Source organism: Diplotaxodon limnothrissa, linkage group LG11, assembly GCF_057381915.1.
Source record: "Diplotaxodon limnothrissa isolate DT_005_m linkage group LG11, D_limnothrissa_male_GT1.1, whole genome shotgun sequence".
Taxonomy (NCBI): Eukaryota; Metazoa; Chordata; class Actinopteri; order Cichliformes; family Cichlidae; genus Diplotaxodon; species Diplotaxodon limnothrissa.
In genome coordinates, this window is record NC_140606.1 from 13,831,623 (window position 1) to 13,853,084 (window position 21,462).

The 21,462-nt window shown below is 41.4% G+C and overlaps 2 protein-coding genes across 3 annotated transcripts in view; one reads left to right on the forward strand and one right to left on the reverse strand.

Moving 5' to 3' along the window:
• The window catches only part of zhx2a (zinc fingers and homeoboxes 2a), a 28,603-nt gene extending 15,791 nt beyond the window's left edge, over positions 1–12,812 (forward strand). For both annotated transcript variants that reach the window (XM_085366220.1, XM_085366219.1), the window contains 12 exons: positions 1,073–1,552; positions 1,770–2,486; positions 3,072–3,284; positions 3,439–3,702; positions 3,838–4,053; positions 4,444–4,528; positions 5,389–5,574; positions 8,162–8,565; positions 9,741–9,987; positions 10,121–10,277; positions 10,630–10,749; positions 11,346–12,812. In XM_085366220.1, the coding sequence (XP_085222346.1) occupies positions 1,454–1,552; positions 1,770–2,486; positions 3,072–3,284; positions 3,439–3,702; positions 3,838–4,053; positions 4,444–4,528; positions 5,389–5,574; positions 8,162–8,565; positions 9,741–9,987; positions 10,121–10,277; positions 10,630–10,747 (2,706 nt within the window). In that variant the 5' untranslated portion in view covers positions 1,073–1,453 and the 3' untranslated portion in view covers positions 10,748–10,749; positions 11,346–12,812. The remainder of the gene's footprint in view (positions 1–1,072; positions 1,553–1,769; positions 2,487–3,071; positions 3,285–3,438; positions 3,703–3,837; positions 4,054–4,443; positions 4,529–5,388; positions 5,575–8,161; positions 8,566–9,740; positions 9,988–10,120; positions 10,278–10,629; positions 10,750–11,345) is intronic.
• A 1,396-nt stretch (positions 12,813–14,208) lies between these two features.
• Positions 14,209–20,165, reverse strand: derl1 (derlin 1). The gene is made up of 8 exons (XM_085365140.1): positions 19,850–20,165; positions 18,333–18,444; positions 18,156–18,220; positions 17,493–17,519; positions 16,862–16,957; positions 16,637–16,689; positions 16,409–16,519; positions 14,209–15,298 (listed from the first exon to the last, which is right to left on the reverse strand). The coding sequence occupies exons 1-8, from the start codon at positions 20,000–20,002 to the stop codon at positions 15,157–15,159; spliced, it is 759 nt and encodes a 252-aa protein (XP_085221266.1). The 5' UTR covers positions 20,003–20,165; the 3' UTR covers positions 14,209–15,156.
• Positions 20,166–21,462: the final 1,297 nt, after the last annotated feature.

Consider the following 21,462-nt stretch of genomic DNA (forward strand, 5'->3'; position numbering starts at 1 on the left):
CTCAAAAAATTATAAGTAAAGGATTTCAACTTGAATATTTCATTCATCAAGACTTAATGTGGGATTTAAATATCCCTTGATCCCTTAACCCCCATACCAGTTGCAGCTGCACCCCTCTGAATGGTATCTTCCTGATAAATAGACGTCCTCTTTCTCTCCACCATTGCCATGTTTGCTCATAGGTGATCATCTGATTCTTTGTTTGAGTTTTTTTTTTTTTTTTTTTTAATATGTAGCATGCATGTTGAGTTCCCAGCGGTTGTTGAACTTGGCAGTATATGAATTAAAATGAAGAAGTACAGAGTTATGCATCAGTCTTCCAGTGTATAGTGTTGTTTGCTCTTCTAGTTTACTTCACCTAGCTTCTAAAAGGTAGTTGGCCAGAAAAGTCCAAAGCACTGTTGGACTTTTTCTGTTTCCCAGTCTTTCGAGGGCCAGCTTTGTACTGCTCTGACCACCTGTAAGCTTTCTGCTGTGCTTATGTATCAGCCACCTTTTTTACTTTGAGCCATTTTTGCTCACTGCCCAGCAGTTGGCTTTACCTCCTTTGGACAGTGGTGTGCTGCACCCCTACATGGGTCAGTTTGGTGCCAACTCAAAAATATTCATGTTTCTTCTTTCCCATGTTGGTTTTTTGTGTGTGTGTCTGTTTAAAGGGAACTGATGTTGTGGGAATGTTTATGGTTCTTACTTTGTGGTGCATTGCATATATTGTACATTATAGAAAAAACATTTTATTTTATTTTATTTTAGAGCCCAACACATTTTATTTATTGGTGTAATTCTTTAAAATCATTCCTGTGAAAAGCTGGTATGACTCATGTTATTCATATATTCCTGCGTCTTATGTAGACACATTAGGCCACACATGCCTTGCTGATATAACTGTAACATGCTGCTGTCTGCATACAAATATGTCATTCTAGCTCAGCTTTGATTTCCTTGTCTTTAAAGTTATCATAGTTTCATAGATGTGTTTTAGGAAGTAGAGTACATGCAAAGAAAAGGGAAATATATGTTTTTAAACATATATAAAAAATACACTGCTTTTTCTCTACTTTCTGCCATCTAGGTAGCGTCCTATCATGCAGTCCGAGGAGATCAGCCAGCACTGGAGCTGACACTGTCAGTGAGCCCAGCCTACATGACACTACAGGAGTCCCATCTCTGCCAGACTTTCACCGCCTACTGTCCTCCTCCTTTCTCCAGCCAATAATTTTACTCTGGGGGGGGTGAGTGTTCCTCGGACTCTGATCCCAGTCTCACAAGTTGTCCGGTGCTTGCTACCTCGGGATCTATATCTGTATTCTTCTAGTAGGCAGTCCTCCTGACTGCACTTCAGCACCTTAAGAAGGTCTTTGCATACAAGTCCTGCATCCTGGAACTTCAGCCATAGCCTCCTTTATAGCATCCCTGGCCAAACACGAGCACCGGGACAAACCCATCCACCAACATGTCCAGTCGACGTAAGGCCTCCACTCCCTGTATGATCCGACCAGAGCAGACAATGGTGGAGCTGGATGATGAAGTGGAGGACTCTCAGAACATGGAGGTAGGCTCTGCCAACAGCATGTGGGTTTTCAGTATTGTTTTATTTATTTATTTATTTTTTAATGGTGTACTTAGTTGAATTACTTTTAGTAATCCATATTTGAATAATTGTTGGGAGGAAGAATTAGATTTGTTTGGAGTTCAGTGGGCATGATTCAGATGATAAATTGATATATCCAGATTTAAAAATGTAATTCTGTTGTACCTTCTCCTGCCAGACAACAACAGAGAACCATACCCAAGGGGTGCCTATGGATAGCAGTTCAACACAACCCGAGCAATCCATGGACTTGGATGTAATGGAAAAGGCCTCTGACCCTCCTTTGGCTCCTGACAAACCAGCAGCTGAGCCACCAGACGTTTCTAAGCCTCAGCGCAGACAGCAGGGGGGATATGAGTGCAAATACTGCCCCTTTTCTACCCAGAATTTGAATACTTTCAAAGAACACGTAGACGCAAACCACCCAAATGTCATCCTTAACCCCCTGTACCTGTGTGCTGTCTGTAACTTCAACACAAAAAAGTTTGACACCCTGACGGAACACAACGAGAGGTGCCACCCAGGGGAGAGCAACTTTAAATTTAAACGTATAAAAATGAACAACCAGACAATCTTAGAACAGACGATAGAGGGGTGCAGCAACAACGCTGTCATTTACAACACTTCTGGTGCCATTTCCGGCAAAGGGGACGAACTCGGCACTGTGCCACTGAGCAAACCCACCACAGTCAAAATCGGTAAACCAAAAATAATGACATCGGATAACAAACGGACAGACTCCCAGTTGGGAAAAATAACTGCGGATCTCACCAAGAAACCAATCACAGCTGTCAATGTGAATGGTACGGTCATCATCCCGGAGTCGACTCTCCTTAAAGCAGACGGCCTTTCTCACATCATGCCTTCCCTGCAGCGGCCTCTAAACTATACCCAGGTAGGAAAAAGTGGAGGAACAGTAAGCAGGAATTAGCTTAGCTTACCTGGACATGAGTGGAAACAACTAACTTCATTCTGTTCACATTTAAAACCTTTATTTTGAAGCAATTTTTTTAAAATAAAGTCATTGTTTTAAATTATACAAGATGTAACATAATTATTAGTTAGCTTAGTAGCCTGGCTAGCTTTTTCTCCTGAAGAATTTATGCTAACTATGCTAACTCTAATTCTTGGGCTTAGCTCCATATTTAGTAGATAGTAGTTAGAGCGATATCGCTAGAACCATACAAAAGTTGGAAGATTTTGCTGTTAATGCTTTGTTACAACCATGCACTCAATAACCCAGTTAGTTTTGTGATATTTGGATAAGTGTTTATTTTGTGCAGTTTATCATTGCATGCAAAAAAACACGATCTTCATCTGCAGTCTATAAAAGCAGAATAGCTTACATGGCGAATTAAGTTTTCTGCAGGTTTCTTCCTGTTAAAATAGTTTTTTTTCCTTCCCACTGTCACCAAGTGCTTACTCTTAGGAGGGCATCTCATTGTTGCATTGCACTTTTTTTTTTCTTTCTTTTTTTTAGGTGCCGAAGATTGCAGTGCCCCTCAACACAACCAAATACAACCCCACATTGGACGACAACCTGACGCTGATCTCGTCCTTCAACAAGTTCCCCTACCCAACACAGGCTGAGCTCTCGTGGCTCACTGCAGCATCAAAACATCCAGAGGAGCAGATCAAAGTCTGGTTCACCACACAGCGGCTCAAACAGGGTATCAGCTGGTCACCTGAGGAGGTAGGAGAATTGTGTTTATTTTTGTCCCGGTTTTTCACAATAAACATAAAAACAAAACATAGTAATATAAATAATAACTGTATTTAATTTACAGTCACTAAATGTACCAATCAGGTTGTGGGACATGTATAACATGTCTGTTTTTCAATGACAGGTGGAAGAAGCGAGGAAGAAAATGTTCAATGGTACAATATCCTCCGTGCCTCAGACTTTCACCGTGGTTACTCCTCAGCTCAACTCCCAATCATCTACCAACCAGTCCACCTCAAGCACGCCCTCCAAACCCATGCAGCCAGCAGCCTCTGTCCTGCAGTCCCTGCCCTGTCAGCTCCTGGGACAGACCAGCCTTGTGCTGACTCCTGTAGCCAATGGCTCTACTGTTACTTGTGCACCACTGGCACTCACAGTGGCTAACCAGGTACAAAACTCTAGGTGGAAAATGGCAGTCTTTAAGGCAGCAGAAGCAGGGGAGGGGTAAAGTTTGCCTTTGACCAAACTGTTTTAACTTGCCTTAGCTTTGAGCATGGAAAATGTTCTTTCATGATTACTGCAGGTGGCGCAGTCGCTCAAACGACCCTTAGCCTCTCCTTCGGTTGCTACAGAGAGTAAACGGCCCTCCATCATTCAGACCATCTTTGCCCCGATGGCCACATCCAAGCTGGCATCATCTAAAGTGCTGAGTTTCACCGTTGACCCCAATAAAACATCAGAGCAGCTGTCTGTGCTGAGGTCCAGCTACACACAGTGCCCTTTCCCTGAGGAAGATGAGGTAAGAATAAGCAAGTGAGAAAAGTTTTTTGTGCTACCGTGATAGGTATCACTGCTTGTATTTTCTAGTTGTTGTTTTTTCCCCAAACACCCAGGTGGTTCTTTTGTTTTTTGTTTTTTTCTTCTTCTTTTGGCTGCTCCTTTTAGTTGTTGCTACAGTGGATCTATCTGACTTATCCATAGCATCCTGATCAGTCACACTAACCCTCCATGTCCTCCTTCACTACAACCATGAATCTTTTCTGGGAAGATTCATGGATGTGGGGAAGAGGTAGTCCTCTTTGGTCTTTCCATATCCCATATCCCTGCTGTGTACATGTCCATTTCCAAACATGCAGTTGAGGGGAAAATTACTATAGTTATTACTTTGATGTATCTTGTCATGTGGTAGATTTACAGGCTGATAGAGACCACCGGGTTATCCAGAGGAGAGATAAAGAAGTGGTTCAGTGAGCAAAGACTCCTCAATCTCAAAGGTATGTGACGTATTTAGTGCTGCAATAAGGAAACATGTGAAAAACAAGAGCACTGAAGGGCAAGTGCTATACTAAAACTTGTGTTTTATGATGTTTTTATTACAACATACTGACGTCAGTCTGTTTTTTGGGAATCCCTAATATTGACCTCTGTATTGTTTTCATAGATTATTTGTGCTCATGTCAACATTTAAATTTAGTGTAGTATTTTAATCTTTTTCATTCATTGTGAAGTCAGAATATTGTACAGGGGGGATGTTTTAAAGAGCTCAAACAGAGTGCTTATGTCCTCCAGTGACTAATACATTGCTTTAAAGTTTGGAGATGATCCAGTGGAAACTAATTCTTTTTCCTAATTCATATGACCCGTCATGAGCTTGAAGCATTGCCTACTAAAATAGTGTATTTTATTATCTTTATAAGCAATAAAAAATTACAAGATTATATCTTTATTTTGCAGTGTCTGATTTCATTTTTCGCATTTGGTGTGACTGTGACCTGATTTTCACCTAAATTAAATTAGTTTGAGTTTCTGTTATTATCTAATATTCTACAGAATTTGAAAATGATATCTTTGAAGACTGGATACTAATCTGCTAACGGACAAGTCATTACAAACTGCCTCTTTTTGGCAAGAGAACTACATTTTTCTCTATGTGCAACAAGTACATTTAGTACTAAAAGGTGGATTTCAATGGCTACATCACCATAATTAGAAAATTATACTCTAAAGCTGGCCTTTAAGGATCGTTTCTAGGCATTGTGCTGTATCATCCAGAAATAATACTCACATGTGTTGTGTTAGAAGAATATCCTAGCATGTTTTGGTCCGTAAACATTTCTTTCTGTCGTACTTGAAGGTGTTCCTCCTCCACCTGTGCTGGTCAAAGCAGAGGTAACACCACTTCCTAAAGATGCCCCAATAAAGAAAGCGGTCCCCAGCCAGTTTCCACTGTTAGAGAGGGTGAAGGGGAAGTCGTCGGAGCAGCTGAAGGCGCTGGAGGAGAGTTTCCAGAAAAGTAGCTCTCCAACAGAGGCAGAGCTAGGTAAAGCCTGCAGCAAAGTCTCTCTCACAGGGGGGAATAGCTGTGTGCATGATAGGGAAAAGTATTTAAAAAATAAAAAACAAGGCTGTTGGTCAAGTTGGAGTGTTTTACATTAGCCTTGTCGTTTAAATTTTGCCGGGCAGTACTGCACAAACATCAGTGACGTATATCACAATAAGCCCAAGCCCAGAAAGCCCACTGCCTTGCAACACCCCTAGTTTGTAATGATGAACTCCAGTGGTTGCACAGAAAAGCTGGATGTAGCAAAATGATACAAACGCGTTTCTTCAGGAAAGTGTTGGCAAGTGTCCTGCTCATGAATATAAAACTGTCATGTTATATGTAACACCAGCTACAGGTGGAGACATCTGTCCTGTCAACTTGTGTTCTTCTGATACCTCATTAGGCCTTTTTGGCTACGTTCACACTGCAGGCGAAAGCGCATCAAATCCGATTTTTTTTGACCCTATGCGACCCATATCCGATCATGCTATGACAGTGTGAACGGCGCAAATCCGATATTTTCAAATCCGATCTGGGTCACTTTCGTATGTGGTACTGAATCCGATACATATCCGATGTTTTAGAAAGCGACTGCTGTTTGAACGGTCAGGTCGCATTAAATCCGTCTTTTACGTCACTGACACAAGACAGACGCCAATTATCAGTGCCAGAGAAGCGCCAGAGAAGACATCGCGAACGCTTCTCTGGCCATCCCGTGTAGATATCAGTGAAACTGTTGGGAAGACAACGTTGGAGAAACGTGAACATTTTATTTGTACTGTGTAATCTGCAGATTCTGACAGAAATCTGCAGCTATCCTTTGAAGCACCGCTCCTCTCTAAAACAGCAATAAGGATAATTATTAGGTTATTTACATTATTATGTAAACAACAAAATAACTTAAAGCAAAAATTGGGAAACATAAAGTCCGAAGTCTTTATATTAAGGGCCATCTATCAAACAATACTGTTTGCTCTGGGTCTAAACAGAGCGCGTTGTGTGTGAAGTCTTCTTTTGCGCATGCGGGCCGCTTTGAGCGTTCACACTAGAGCGCGTTTGCTGTCGCATTTTATTTGTAGTGTGAACGAGCAGACAAAAAAATCGGATTTGATCAAAAAATCGGAATTGAGCATTAAGACCTGCAGTGTGAACGTAGCCTTTGAGCTTCACCAGGCTTTGTTGAAAGATTAACCTACATTTTAGTTAGCTAGCATCTTTCATGACAAATCAGTGAAACCCAGGAACAAAACTTTCAAGCAGAGATGAAGAAACAAGAAGAAACATTAATGGGTGGAGTAGGGATTTATGTTATGAAGATCAAGGTCACCAGAGTTTAAATATTTCAACTGAAAGTGGTGATGAGGACCTGACCAAGTGGTCAAAATCAACAGTGAAAATTAGTCCATAGTTGATATTGGCATGTTGGTGTGGTGAGCTAGAAACATGCAGGAAGCTCTCCACCACGGTTTGGTGCCCCTGTTGAGCGCAGCAAAGGCCAGATAACATGTCCCATTTCCACCCAGGAAAAGTGAGAAAAATGAGCCGAGGGAAAGTGAACAGACACAGAGCCCAGTAAAGGAAGGACACCAGCCAGCACAACCAGGGTGCTGGGACATAACCGCGGTGGCACAATATGACCCAGCCCCACAAGGTACCCACCTGATCTCCACCGTGACTGAGGGGGGCAGACCACGGGAAAGAAAAAGAGGCCCCTATAGATCCACGTCCCACAACAACCCATACCACCCAAGGTAGAGAGCCGCAGCTCTTAGATAGGGCCTGAAAAGAAAAATGCTTTTCCATACGTCTACCAGCTGCAGGTCACCCAGTCCAAAGCCAACCTGGCAGAACCCATTGGATGCCATCCTTGGGGTGGATCCATCCCCCATCCAGCACCGAACCCGCTCTGGCCAGTGCCAGGAAATGACCTTCAACCTTCCCACCACAGCAAGACACCAGGCCAGCCCCCGCACATCACAGATCTTGCAGTAGACAGAAACATTTGAGCACTGAAGGCTTCAGCCAAAGAAGTTATCTGCAAACTTTCTAAATTTGCTGAGAAACTGATGTCATGTAATGAATGTAATTTTTCTTTTATTTCTTGGTGGTTAAACCATCTGACTCCACATTTTTTGATGTGTGCAGATCAGAGACATAGGACAGTCGCCTTGGAGATCAGGAGTTAATTATGCACAGAGCGCTCTGTGTCAGTCAAAAAATGTTGTGAATTACAGAACTTTTAATGTACTCGTTAAAAAGTGAAGTGGTATTAGCCAACTAGTTAGTTATGTTCTATATCATGGTCCTAAATTTAGGATGTAAATGTTAAAATTTCTTTAAGAAAAAAGTAATATTTTCTTCAGTCTTTACTAGTTCACAGCATGCGACTTAATTCCCTTCCGCCCCAGAGGAGCTACGGGCTCGTCCCTGGTGGGTACCTGGTTGGCAGGAATAGCAGGAATATTTTTAATGAGGCCATTTTTTAAGACCCCCAGAGACAGACCAAATTCCAAGGTTTAAAAAAAAAAAAAGAACTTAAATAAATAAAACTGTGAGCTATTGAACTCCTATTGTTCTCCTGCAGATCAGCTGGCCCAGGAGACCAGGCTGTCCAAGACAGAGGTTGACTGCTGGTTTTCGGAGCGCAGGGCACTGAGGGACAACATGGAGAAGACTTTACTCACAATGGCTGCTAAGAACACGGAGGACAGAATAGAGCGGCCGGGTGCGCTGCTTAATGGGGCTTCTCATCGAGAGCAGGACGGGAAGCCTCTCCGCTCCTCTCCGCATCCGCCTGTCCTTTCCTCCTCCTTGTCTTCCTCCCCCCCTGTGCTTGCCGCTTCCTCCCCTCGGCCTCCGACCCAACCCTCATCTGCATCGCCTCCCATCCTCACGTCATCCTGCTCCTCTTCTCCACATCCTCCCATCCTGTCAGCCTCCACGAGCCCAGCTCCCATCAGCAGCCGCTCCCTCGCCCTCCTCAGGGAGGTAAGAGTTGATAAAGACACATTTCCATTTATGCTGATTACATAGCAGAGTGTTAGAATATGCAACAGAGTATAAACATGAACTAATGTAAACCTAATTTTAGGAAAAGGTATTTTAAGTTAGTTGGTGAGATGTTAAAGAAGTGAAACATTGTGGACGGTTATCATATAGAAAAAATCTACATGATTGACTCTGTAACACACAGCAAGATAATAACGTAGATGAGTTTCACGTACGGTACTCTGCAAATTTGGAACAGAAAAATTTTCACACATAACATGCGTATATTTTTAGCACTTTGTTCACATATTATCTTCCACATGAAAACACCTAATAACATGTTGCATAACCATTAACACACACTGCACATGCCTGCTGTAAATGCTGGCAGTTGCAATAATAAAAATAAATGATAATAAATTTTATTTGTGGGCACCTTTCAACACAAAGCAACAAGAACAGTATTGAAAGGTCAGGATAACAAAAATATTAAACATAGAACATCTAAAACAGGATCATATGTAAATGAACCAAATGGGATTTCAGCTGATATTTGAACTCTGTCAAGGAGTCAAGCTGACGAAGGTGCTATCGTAACAAGTTCCAAGAAATGGGGAGCGAGTGAGCTGGGTGGACGTAATATGGTCCGTAGACTTGTTGTAGAGATCTCTACCATCTGGAGCCAATTGGTGTCCCAGAAAAGAACTCCTCAGAAAGAATGCAGTTAGAATAATCCAAATGAGGTGACTGGACTATGAACCAAGGCTTGTATGCTGTGTTGAGAAAGAAAGAAAAGGGCGAAGTCTAGAAATGTTACAAAGGTGGAAGTAAGCTGAGCACGAGACGTTACTCATGTGGGATTAGAGTGACAATCATCCACTAGAGATTACAAAAGGTTTTATTCTGGAAAGTGAGGCTTTTTGATCTTTTGATAAGAATAACTTTACTTTTATTGCCACTGATACTGAGCTGATTGACTGTCATCCAAGTGGTGATGTCCTGTAGAGGAGGTGAGGAGTGTAAGAAGTAATACTGCGTCTACAAAAGAGCTCCTTGCACATGTAACCCGCTGATTTCACCGCTGCTTGTCAAGGCTGCTGCCTTTTTCCAATAAAACATGTTTTTGCTTTGTAATTTTTGAATTCCACGTATATCTTTGTTGCTTGCCATGACAGACGTTTTGCCGGACCCAGTGGCCATCTCCTGAGGAGTACAGTCAGCTGGAGGTGCAAACAAGTCTTGGACGCACTGACATTGTACGCTGGTTCAAGGACCACCGCTCTGCACTGAAGAACGGCGAAACTCTCGACTGGATGGAAGGTTTCCAAGGCGTTGCAGAGAAGCAGAAAGCAAGCCAGGAACAGAACGGTCAGAGTTCTGAGAAGAACAAGTGCATTTCCTTGGAAATCAAGGCTGTAAAAGGTAAGTTTTGGAGGAGAACATAGAGTAGTGTCATTTTTTTTCTTTTCTTTACTTTTTTGTAGAGTCTGAAACTCTTTGGCTTGTTTTGGTGCTTCTTTTGCTCATTTTCCAAATTCTACATCTCTGTGTTCAGTGGACAAGGCTGTTGAGAAAGTATCTACTCCAGAACAGTCCAAACAGCCAGAGCAGGACAAAGTCCAGCGGTTGACAGACAGACTGGCAGATGGTGTGACCGACCTGAGCCGGACCAGGCCGGACCAGAACAGCTCAAATGCCACTGAAAAAGGAAGGTGAGTGAAGAAGAGACAAAGAAAGTCTTTTATCTTCTATTGTCAGAGTCATGTTAGGCAGAACAAAAAAAAAAGAAGAAACTTGCTGCCAATATTTGATTTTTATTTATGTATTTATTTTAAACTCCTATCTGAGGAGTTATTTTAAGATACCTTTCCAAGAGCAGTCCAGAAGTACCGCATCATATGGACACTCTAAGCTGTGGGTGCCGAGCTACTGATTTTCATGAAGGGTTTATGCTGCATTTCTTAGAAACATCAGTGCAAAGCTTAAAGAGAAAGTCTTTTCTTTATTTCCAGTTCCCAGAAGCAGTCTGTTTGTGTTCAAACTTTCAGTCTGGTTTCTTGCCAGGTGGGTAAAGGTGACCTTGGCTGTGGGGGAGGATGGTGAAGGAGGAGCGGAAAGACAAAGGTTGGCAACTGACACGGACATTCTGACCTTGGAGCAACCGGGGAGGGTCACTGGTTGATGGTGAGTTGAACTGGGTGAAACAGCCCTTTTTATTTGTTAGCAGTGTGAGCTTAAATCTGTTGCAGTAAAAACAGAAGACTGATGTGTGAAAGCATTGCACCTTCAAAGTCTGCCACAAAGGTTTCATGGTGTCTCGCTGCCTCTCACTCATGCTGGGATATGTTCCAGTCCTCTGCAACCATCCTATAGGAAACGTGGATCGTGCTAAGAGATTTATTCATGCCAAGTGAAGCTTGGCTTAAATAAATGGTGAACTGCTCCTTTTTTAAGATGCCACAGCTGCAGCCTCCGGCTATCCAGGAAGTTATTAGTGTGCAATTACCTCTGATTGGTCCTTCACAAAGATAGCAGACACCATCAATTAGCATGGAGATGGACTACATGTTCACACACAAATCATTACAGTCACAAGAAGGCAGAGCAAAGGGAGCAGATGACAATAGATTTCTGTTTCTACTGTATGTCCACAACAGCAAACTGTCATAAAAATATTGAATTCTAATCTGGGGAAGCAGATGAAACACATTTAATTTGAACACGAAAGGAAGAACTGTAACACAAGTATTGATTCAGGCTTTGTCTCTGGTTCTGTACAGTACATCACTGACTGCTGAGTCACCGACGACCTGAGATGGCCAAACATGGAAGCAGTGATGTCATTGTCTGCCTGTGATGTCATCCCAACATCCTGGGGGACTGTGGAGTTGCACCATTAAAGCACTTGATGGAAGCGTAGACCCTGACATTTAGAGGAGTGCCAAAGCTGGACTTGATGCATTGCTCTTACTACAGTGCTCGCTCTCTTTGTTTTTTGTTTTTTAAGAAAAAAAAGAGCCCTGTAAATATTTTCTGTATTACTAGAGTTTGTACAGTTTTCCTGAGAAAACGTTTTTTTTTTTTTTTGTTGTTTTTTTAAAGAAAAAGGCTGACTGTTGTCCCAAAAACCTGGAATGTTCGGTTTGGTTTTGTTCTTTGAGATCAAACTGTATGATATAGTCTGTCATTTGCTGAAGATCAGACGTATTTTTTGAAAATCACTACTCATTATGAGTAGACTTTGATGGCACTTGCATATTTCCCTGTGGTAGTGATAGATATTGTCATGACCGCCTGAATGAAAACTGTTAGGAACTTTTTTGTAACTTTTTGCTTGTCTTCTGCACCTTAACTCGCCCTCTGTAGAATTACAGTAGAGAAGATGGAAATCACTCAGAAGTGTCAGAGCAAAGGAAGTAGAAGGAGTGATGGTATCTTTTTGTTTTTTCTTTTGGGCAAACTGAACACAGCTACAGCTTCACCGCTGAGAGACCAGAGAATGAACACAAACAGCCACAGACCAAGACTAACCGCATTAGGGTGGATGCATGAACGCTCCGTACATCCTAAACTCTGTTATCTTTCCTCATCGGCTCGCTCCTGCGTCAGAACCCGGGGCATGTCCAAGACACTGAAACAGTACAGAATGTTCACGTTCCTGATTAACTCCACCGAGCGGAGGGCGGAGTGTCTGTTCGATCGCACCGTGCTGCCTTTTCAGCTCTCTTATCAGACGTTTCCCGTCGGCCTCAGAAGTGGGCAGAGCACAGCCGGGCTGAGGATTTCAGCTTAGCGGTCCAGTGTTTTTAAAAACTTGCCTGAAAACGCCAAAAGCATATTTTTGAAAAACCTTTTAATGCATGGCACACAATAATCAAAGCTCCTTTACTTGAGCCGTGTCAGGTATCCACTTTGCTCAGCTGCGATCTGTGAGCACACCGCTGGTGATTACGTAGGTTCTTCTGATCAAAGCCAGATCGGGTTCAGCTGATTTCTGTACAGACAGACATTTGGAATGTCACAGCACCCAAAGCTGTCATGAAATACTTGCATGTACTTCAACTTTTTTTTTTCGTACTCATTTTCAAGAATGATTAAAAGAAATAAATATTTAATAATAAATATTAAATATTTGTGCAGTCAAAGAAAGTTCAGTTAACCCTCGGTTTAACAGCAGGTGTATGGCTGTGTGCTGGCTGAATGTCTGTTGCTGCTGCTACTGCTTTAGTTTCACTTTCAGTTATGTATCTGGGATACTGTAATTTTGTTTTGTTTTTTTCTTTTTTGCTAGTATGAAATACAGCTTGTATTTTCATTTTCTACTTACAGTCTGCTGTAACTCAATAAAAACACAACCAACTGTAAAGCCTTCCCTTGGTCTTCCGGTGTAAATGACACACACCAAATTTAAAGCCTTTTGTGAAGGTTTGGCATTAACAGAATTTCTGCATTCAGTGCTCATAAAATGTGGTCTAATCTTCATCTAAGTCACAATTGCAAACACAGCCTGACTGTAGGGGGTTTGCATTGAAATGAACTGGGCTATCACTGTGTGGGCTGGGGGAAAAGGATGTCTGTAGCTGTAGCTTGTGTACAAAGATGCGAAGGAATTTAGAAGAACCCCACCCCACCCACACCTGTTTCACTTCAATATTTCTGGAGTGTTTTGACTGAAGAACCCTCATCAAGTCATACCACAGAATTTAAATCAAGATCAGGTTTTTTTCCCCCTCTTTAACCATTCTGTTGTACCTTCAGTTGATTGACTGCTGCTCTGATAGTCTTCTGTAACATTTCCTGGCAAAATTTTGAATTGTTTCACTTGGCGATCGCAAATGTTCCAGGCCAGCAGCCACAAAATGTACTCTCTCCACCATGCTACAGAGTTGGGATGAGGTTTTGGTGCTGGTCCTAGCACCACGTATTCACCAGGCTTCAGTTGATCCATCTATTGTTCACTGAAACCTCATCAGAAATGTTCTCCGTGGAAGGATGGCTGTCAAAAAGCCATTTATAGGGAAGGGAAACAAACGAGGTAGAGACATGCAGAATTACGCAAAAAATGAACTGAAAATCTGGCAACTGTTCCTATGGAGAGATGAATCCAAATTTGAAATTAATTGCTGGTTCAAACTGTTCATTGCCATGATGGAGAGAGGTAAAACAGTGAGTGTGTACAGCCATCTGTAAAGGACGGTGGAGGCTCTGTCACGGGGTGCAGCTGCACATCAGCCAGTGGTTTTGGAGATATTGTCAGAATTGATGGACACAGAAACGTACGTTGATCCTCATGTAACAGAATACGGAAAGCATCTGATTGGCAATCACTCCATTTTCAGCATAATGATCACAAAAACACTTACAAATGCAGTAAAATCATACCTGGATAAAAAAAACACACACAATGGAACACCATCAGAGCCAGAGCCCGCACCTCAACATCCTTTCAAGAAGTCTGGAGAACCATCCCTGAAGTCTGTTCTGTACAACTACTCTCTTTTTTTTTTGGCATTAAATACAGCATGTCCATGTATGTTTGCACATTGTAATAAATCACTGCACCCACTTTCCTAGCAAAATATAAAGAAATCAGGAATTCAAGACTTTTGCACAAAGAGTTTTGACTTTACTACTTGTGGCTGTTGTAAACGTTACTTTGCTTCCCCCGACTATTTCCTGATATTTAGGGAACAAATGATTTCCAAGTTAATATCCAGATGGATAAATATTGACAATGAGTGCTAAATGTGTGTTTTATTATATTAAGGTGATTTCCAATATGTCTTGTTGGCACCTGATTGGCTGAATGGTTGTCTCCTGTATAAGTAAGACAATGACACACTGACTCACTCAACCTTTCAATAAACAATTGCTATATTTACAAAAAAAAGAGCAGGATCCTATCTTTACCTATATTTTTTTTTTCAGATGAAATCAGTAAAAGATCCAGGTCTGTGCCACAGAGGCTCACAAACATTTCACACCAATGTAGAATCAGACCTGGAGACAGTGCTCTCTAAATAGCTTTGCCCATGTTCTGCTGAGGGGACTGCTGGGAGCACGCTCCCAGTGCATTGGTAATTACAATGTAATCTGATATGGCATCACAGAGAGTGAGAGGAGGAGGGGGAGGAACACAAGAGTTGAAATCCACAGCGTGCTGGTGTGCAGCTGCAACATCTCTCATCTTGACAGTCCAATGGCAGGGTGGGTTAGAAAGGCGGAAGAGGGATGGTAAGAAGAAGATGAGAAAGAAAGAAGAAAATAGACGCGGCAGTCAAGAATAATCACCAAAACAAAAAAAAGAGAACAATTTAATTTTCTATCTTCCTAACATGGACACATTTCCAGTAGTAAAAGTAGAGCTGACTTTACTTAGTGAACAGAGCCTACAGCCAGAGTCCAGGTCCTGCTGTGCAGGGCAGTGAAATGCGTGCCTTCTCAAATTTGATCCTGTTGCATCTTCTAAAGTTAACCATGAATTAAATTTAAAGTCTCAAGATTCAACAAGAACAAATTCAATGAAACAAGCGTTTAAATCTGAGAACAGCTGCCCAGCTCTTCTGGCAGCTGAGAGAGTGCAGTTCTCTCTCATTCGCCCCCAAGTCGGAAACCTTGCCCCCAGTTGTGACGTCCTCCGAGTCCCCCTGCATTGTCCTGGGGAGCTTGCCTCCTGGTCGGAGGGACTCCAAATCCGGACACCCCTCCCCTCCTGTTAGGAAAGAACCGGTACCTGCAGAGAGATGTTAAAATGTGATCTCTGAACTCAATCAAGCAACAAAATCTGTTTGGTTTTGGTGAGAAGAATTAGCATTATAAATTTTAAGTGTGACAAAAGCACCCATAGCTACACCACACAAACATATCTGTGTTATCGGTTTTTTGATAATTTGTTGTCTGCCTTGACTTTGTTGTTACATGATTCTGTGGCAGACCCTCAGCCCCTCCACTGGGAAATTAATTTTCAAACATTTGACTCAAATAAGTGATTGGACGGGAAATCAGAGGTAAAATCAACCCTTTTAAAAGACACTTTAGATATCAGTTTGTGTTTGAAATTTTAACCGAGCAACAGAGGGTTTCATAATTGTGGAAATACAACCCTATCATTAAAAATAAACAGTACCCAATTTAAACAGGACCACTCTCCCCTTCGTGGTCATCTCCTCAGGCAGTGCAGCAATGTTTCCAACACCACTGCTGCATTTGAATCATTCTGTGACAGTCTGGCCATTTCCATGTGTGCATGTCTGAATCTCCTTCAGCGTCTCTGAGTCATGCTCACTTGCACATGGTCCGATTAGGACCTTCAGAGAGTGATCTAAATATGGGAGCCTTGCTAGAAGCAGTGCAGCTCTTCTAAAGAGCCAAAACCACAGATGACTTCATGATTGCACCTTGCAAGGACGAGCAACAAACACTTTCAAACCCCATGTCATTACAGTTGTGGTTACCCCTTGTGCTGCTGGTTTGAAAAGACTATATAACTTTGCCTGTTAGTTATCAGTGTGGCCACCAGTGACAATTACAACATGACATTAACTGATAAAACAGTCTTGGAGTTGCAAAGAAGTAAACTGTAAAACTGACTCATTAGGCAGGAATGCACATTTTCTGTAAGAGCCACAATAACTAAGTCTTCTCACAAAGTAAGGCTAAAGCAGCAGATTCTCCAAGTGTACTGAGATAAATGAGAGTTTAAACTCTGGATTGTGACAGGCGATGTGTTAATAAAAAGCTCCATAGTGTTGTTTTAAAGCTGAGTGCACTTCAGTAAATGCAGTGATAACACTTAAACACTAAAACGGCGCTTCTGAAATGCTGCGCGTGCACACAAACGTACAAGAACTCTGGCGTGGAGAGGAAGGCGCGTCCTCCCAGGTCCATGGGGTATTTGAACATGAGGAAGAAGTAGAGATGGCCCACCAGGTTTCCTGTCAGTTCATTCACAAATCTGCACAAGAACAAAGAGAGGAAGATTACTCACAGGAACACCATTACACAGTTAGTACAAGTTATTCCCCAGACTGGAATACAGATTTAAAGGCTTTGATCTAAATTTGTTACTTACGATCCTCCGATGATAAAGTTGAACGCCAGAATGACCCAAGGTAGATAATGAGCCTAGAACAAAGCAGCAGAAAATTGTGTTCATAAAAATCCTGGAATTATTTATGCTGAGTTAGCATAAACCGTCACAGTTACGTCATTGGTATGTGTATTTTATCCTTTCTGATATTTCTGTGAAACGTGAACCTGACAAGAAGATAGAGCATTCAACATTTGATGGGCGTACCTTAAACTGCGTTCCAAACCAGAAGGACACCACGGTGTCTTTGTTGAACTGAGCCCAGATGTACAACACAGACATAATCAGCGGGATCATCAGCAGCTGAAAAGATGAACAAAACCAGCAAGTCACAATCAACATGCCAGGAGTATTTTTACAGTACGTTTGCAAAACATCTAGTTTATGTAAGTCTGATTCATTTTTCTGCACATTGTCATCCCACGACCACCACAAGTTCATTGTCACATACCATCAAACAACACAACAGCCTGGCTCTGTCCAAAGACAGTCAAATCCACTTACCGGTACTAGCACACCTAATAGTTAATGCGCTGCTCTTTAATCTGTGCAATTTTATTTTTTTCCTAATGCAACTTCTTGGCCAGGAGCAGAAAGAAATGGTCTGGATACGCTTTGTGAAATGCCGCATAAATTAGTAAGCTTTAGAGGAGCAGGTGGCAGCGTCTCTGCAGTGTTTATTTTTTTTCTCCAAAATGTAAACCTTTCCTTTTTAAAGTGGGTGTCTTGTGTTATGAAACACTCCTAAGATTTCAAAGGACAGTTGTAAACAAATGCTTTATATAGACGCTACAGCAGTCTACATGCAGAGAGAGAGACAGACGAGGAAGATGCTCACCTGCATGTTTATCAGCAGCCCGGTTATCTGCAGGTTGAGTCAAGGACGACAACAATAGAATCACAGCTGGAGCTGTACAATTAGAACAGCTGGGGACCGGGAGGTTGCCAGTTCAAATCCCCTACACCAGTTTTTGGAAGCTGCCAGTCACCTCTGCCGTTTCCACTTGAGCAAGGCATCTGACCTTGGCATGGGAGACCCCCACTTTTTTTTTTTTAACCGTTCTCACCATTTAGCTGAACTGACAAAGACTGAACATGTTGTTTGGATGAGGTAGAGTTTTGCTGCTTTTCCCATATAAAGGAGAAATGTCTGAGCAGCAAACACCCAATCTGAGCTGAACTCTCACAAGAAGACAGAGAGCTGAGATGTGGGCCTGAGTGTACTGCTGGTGCTGCATGTGACCTAGATTAGGTTTCTCTGCTCTGCAGGGGCAGACTGACACTGGGCCCTGGCACAGAGCCACCCTGACATGGCACACTGCTGCAGCGAACGAGAGAGAGGCAGAGAGAAGATGAAAGAGAAATGCAGGAGGGGTCAGAATGAATGGTAGAGTGGGAAACAGGCTAACAGGGAGGTAGCTGGATGATGAAAGAATGATTTCCTGTTAGGTAGATTAAAATGTGAGATTTTAAAACAGGAATTGCCAGTTTGAAAGGATACAACTATGCAAATCCAGTTGAAGAGAAGCATGAAGATATAGTCTGCAGGCCTGCCATCAAATGACCCTGGTATAAGAAAAAGAAAATCAGGACGAAGATGATGATGATGACACAAATGAAAACAAGATGCTAGAAAGAGCACTGTATGTTTATAAACCGCCTAGGCCGGTGAGCTTACCTGTCTCTAGCCGAGTGGAGTAATGGTAGAGGAAATAAAGGTTGACCAGGTACAGGAAGCCGGTATTAGGGGTTATTGGGAAATAAAGAGTGGCTGTCACTGGTCTCCAGATCTGAAATAAGCAGAAGAGTTATTAACCCAACAGAAAAATCAGTAAGACATCAGCGTCGCTGTGCCTGTTTGCACATCCAGATGTTCACCACCAAGTCTGTAACACATTAAGTCTCATGTGGGTTGCAAATTATTACTTCCTGTGTGGTATTCCTCTGCAGAGTGTGTGTTTCCTCACAGTAATATTTGAAAATTGGTAAAAGAAGTTGAATCAATACCACATTTAAAAAATTAATGGGAATTAATGGTTAAATTCCCATTAATCCGGAGGCAAAAGACAAGATGCAGTTACAATTTAAAGGAGTGTCTGATCATACCATTATCCAGTTTTTGTGCCGTCAAACAAAAAAAAAAAAAATCTTATTTTGTTGTTTGGGACTTGACAAAAGGTTAATAACTTTTCAATCAACAGAGTCTCATATTCAATGCTTTCACACAGCTTGCGTGACCATCTTAACTATAACTTGACATTTTATAGGCTCATAAAGATCAGGGGGTTATATATAGTATACTGACTCTGCACTACACTTTTATTTCAGTTTATTTTGCTTTCTTTCATTAGCCATACAATAGGCTGCCTACATAATGAAATTAACTGTGGTTTTAATCAACATGTCCTAAGATTAATAATCCACAGCAAGAAAGTCCAATAATTCCAGAAGGTGCATGGATTGTTCAGTGAAAAGAACCTTATTCCTTCACTTAAGAAAACACAGTAATACCACTGCAAACAAAGTACATAGCAAAGTACTGTATTAATGCTGTAATTATTTATATTTAATATTCTTCAGATTATCCCTTAACTATAGATGTGAGATACATTTCGAATTACTGAAGGTGGAAATCATGACATGTCCTTCTAAGTTAAGTACTAGAACTGATATGAAGTGAATTACTTGGTAGCTACTTTTCAGCACTTAAAGTGATCACACTGACCGATTCCCTTTGCCCTGAGCTGTGTTTGATTACTGATTTACACCTATGCCCTAAGCTTGCACGAGGCCTTCACAGTGCCTGAGGGCCTAATTTCATAACATCCCCTGCAATACATGTCTCCACCTTGTGGACGAGAGCGCACTAAAACTAACTTATATTTCCACAACAAATACTTTAAAATAAAACATGTCTATACTTCTCTGGTAATTAAATTATAAAAAATATGTATTTGTTTTCATATTTGGTTTACATTTCAGCGTCACTACATATCCAAGCATTTTGACAACATCCGGAAGTCCCACCCTCCTGCGTCTCGCCCTCTCATTGGTTGCCCCACACTCAGGCCTCCTGAGTTAGCAGTGCTAGCCACCTGCTAACTAACTCCTAGTTTCCAAAAGACAGTAACTCAGCATTTATCCGCTATCTAATCCAACAGACAGACAAGTTACCAAAAACCAAGAAACACTCACATGAAATCTGCTGAAGACCATCTCCGGAAATAGCAAGAGATTCCTGATATCAACCAATCCCAATTTGCCTATAAGGGGAACAGCAATGGAGGCAGCAAACCAGTACCGGGTGATGAAAGGGATGCTTCTGAACCAGTCCCCGATATCTGACATCTTTCCATAGGATTACTGCCAACTTTGAGACCTGAAATAAAATTTCTTCTTTAACAATTCCCTAAAGTCCTTCCCAAATCAGCGACTGCTTCCTGTCTTTATATCACAACTGCTCCACTGTTAAGTTTACATGACGTGGCTAATCACGGTGAGCTAGCTTCAAAATACGATGAAGCCACTGACATCAGAAAGGAAACATCCGGTTTAGCTTTCCAAAGTAAAACCCAATTCGACAACTGTTACCACAGACTGGATAAAACAAAACAAAAAATTTTACTTACTATATGACTATTACTGAACTAGAGACAAATAAAATCAAAAATATAATTTAAATTATTATTACCAATTAACAAACTACGTTTATCCGAGGCAAATAATGGAAAATTACGCATTTTTGAGCGTACTGGAATGCTTTCATTTTAAAGTTAAACGCTTGTTGCAGAAAACAGCACTTGTGATTGGATACACACATAAAATGAAGAATTTTAGAGAAACCATTCCTGTTCGCGCTGTGTAAAAGTGTTACAAAGGTCCTTAGGCAGTATGATCAGTTCGTGGGGTCATTTATAATATTAAGGATGTGCACAGTTGACGATAAAGTGTAAATACATGCCAACCCGTGTGTGCTTGCACATATATTGACCAAATTCGTTTATAAAAAGCTCTTAATTTAACCATTCAAACCGGATGTGTTTTCAGTATCTAACAATATCTTGTTTGCCTTACATTTTATTGCACTTCCTGTGAAATTTGCAAACACGCTCACTTGACCATCCAGAGGCAGCCAGCAACACAAAGAGGCGTGCCGAACGACGCCGTTCTCGCAGCCCCCTGTGGAGATCTAAAAACAGACCACAAGAAGAGAACTGGGCACGAAATAATGCTTTTTAAAAAAGTGGTGGCGATCAGTTAATCGTAATTAATTATCAGTTCAGTTCAGGGTTCAGTTGCTGGAGTTTACCTTTTATCTTTCACTCTGCCTTTAAAGAAGTGGGTGAAGGATTTGGATATTTTACTTACATACTTAAGTATTAGAATGGCTTTTGGAGGTCTGACATATGAGATAAGAAAACTTATGATAATAAAAAGAATAACTGAAAAACTCGGAGCTTTATTGTGTGGATGTAGATGAATGTATGAATAAATATATAAAATAAACAAATATACACTAATACATAAATAAACGTCACGTATTTATTTTTTCAATTTTATTTTTAAATAAAAATTTACTTAATATTCACTTTTTTCTGGGTCTTGTGGAAAAAGAAATCTACAGGGGTGGAAAAAAAACCTCGCGTTCATGTTCCTTGGCCACGCCTTCTGCCGTATTTCGTCAATTTTGGGCGACAAAATAACTGTTCTTAAACCCAACCAATAAAATAAACAAAACAATAACAAGTGAATACAACCTGTTCGTAGGGGGTCAGCTAAACCTTTAGGGCACTACTTAAATCTGAATT

Excerpts from the sequence above, each read along its gene's own strand:
- derl1 (XM_085365140.1), bottom strand. The coding sequence starts at position 20,002 with ATGTCAGATATCGGGGACTGGTTCAGAAGCATCCCTTTCATCACCCGG. Across the intron at positions 18,221-18,332 it reads CTCCACTCGGCTAGAGACAG|GGTCATTTGATGGCAGGCCT; the intron begins GTAAGCTCACCG and ends TTCTTATACCAG. Across the intron at positions 16,520-16,636 it reads AACTTTATCATCGGAGGATC|ATTTGTGAATGAACTGACAG; the intron begins GTAAGTAACAAA and ends GTTCTTGTGCAG.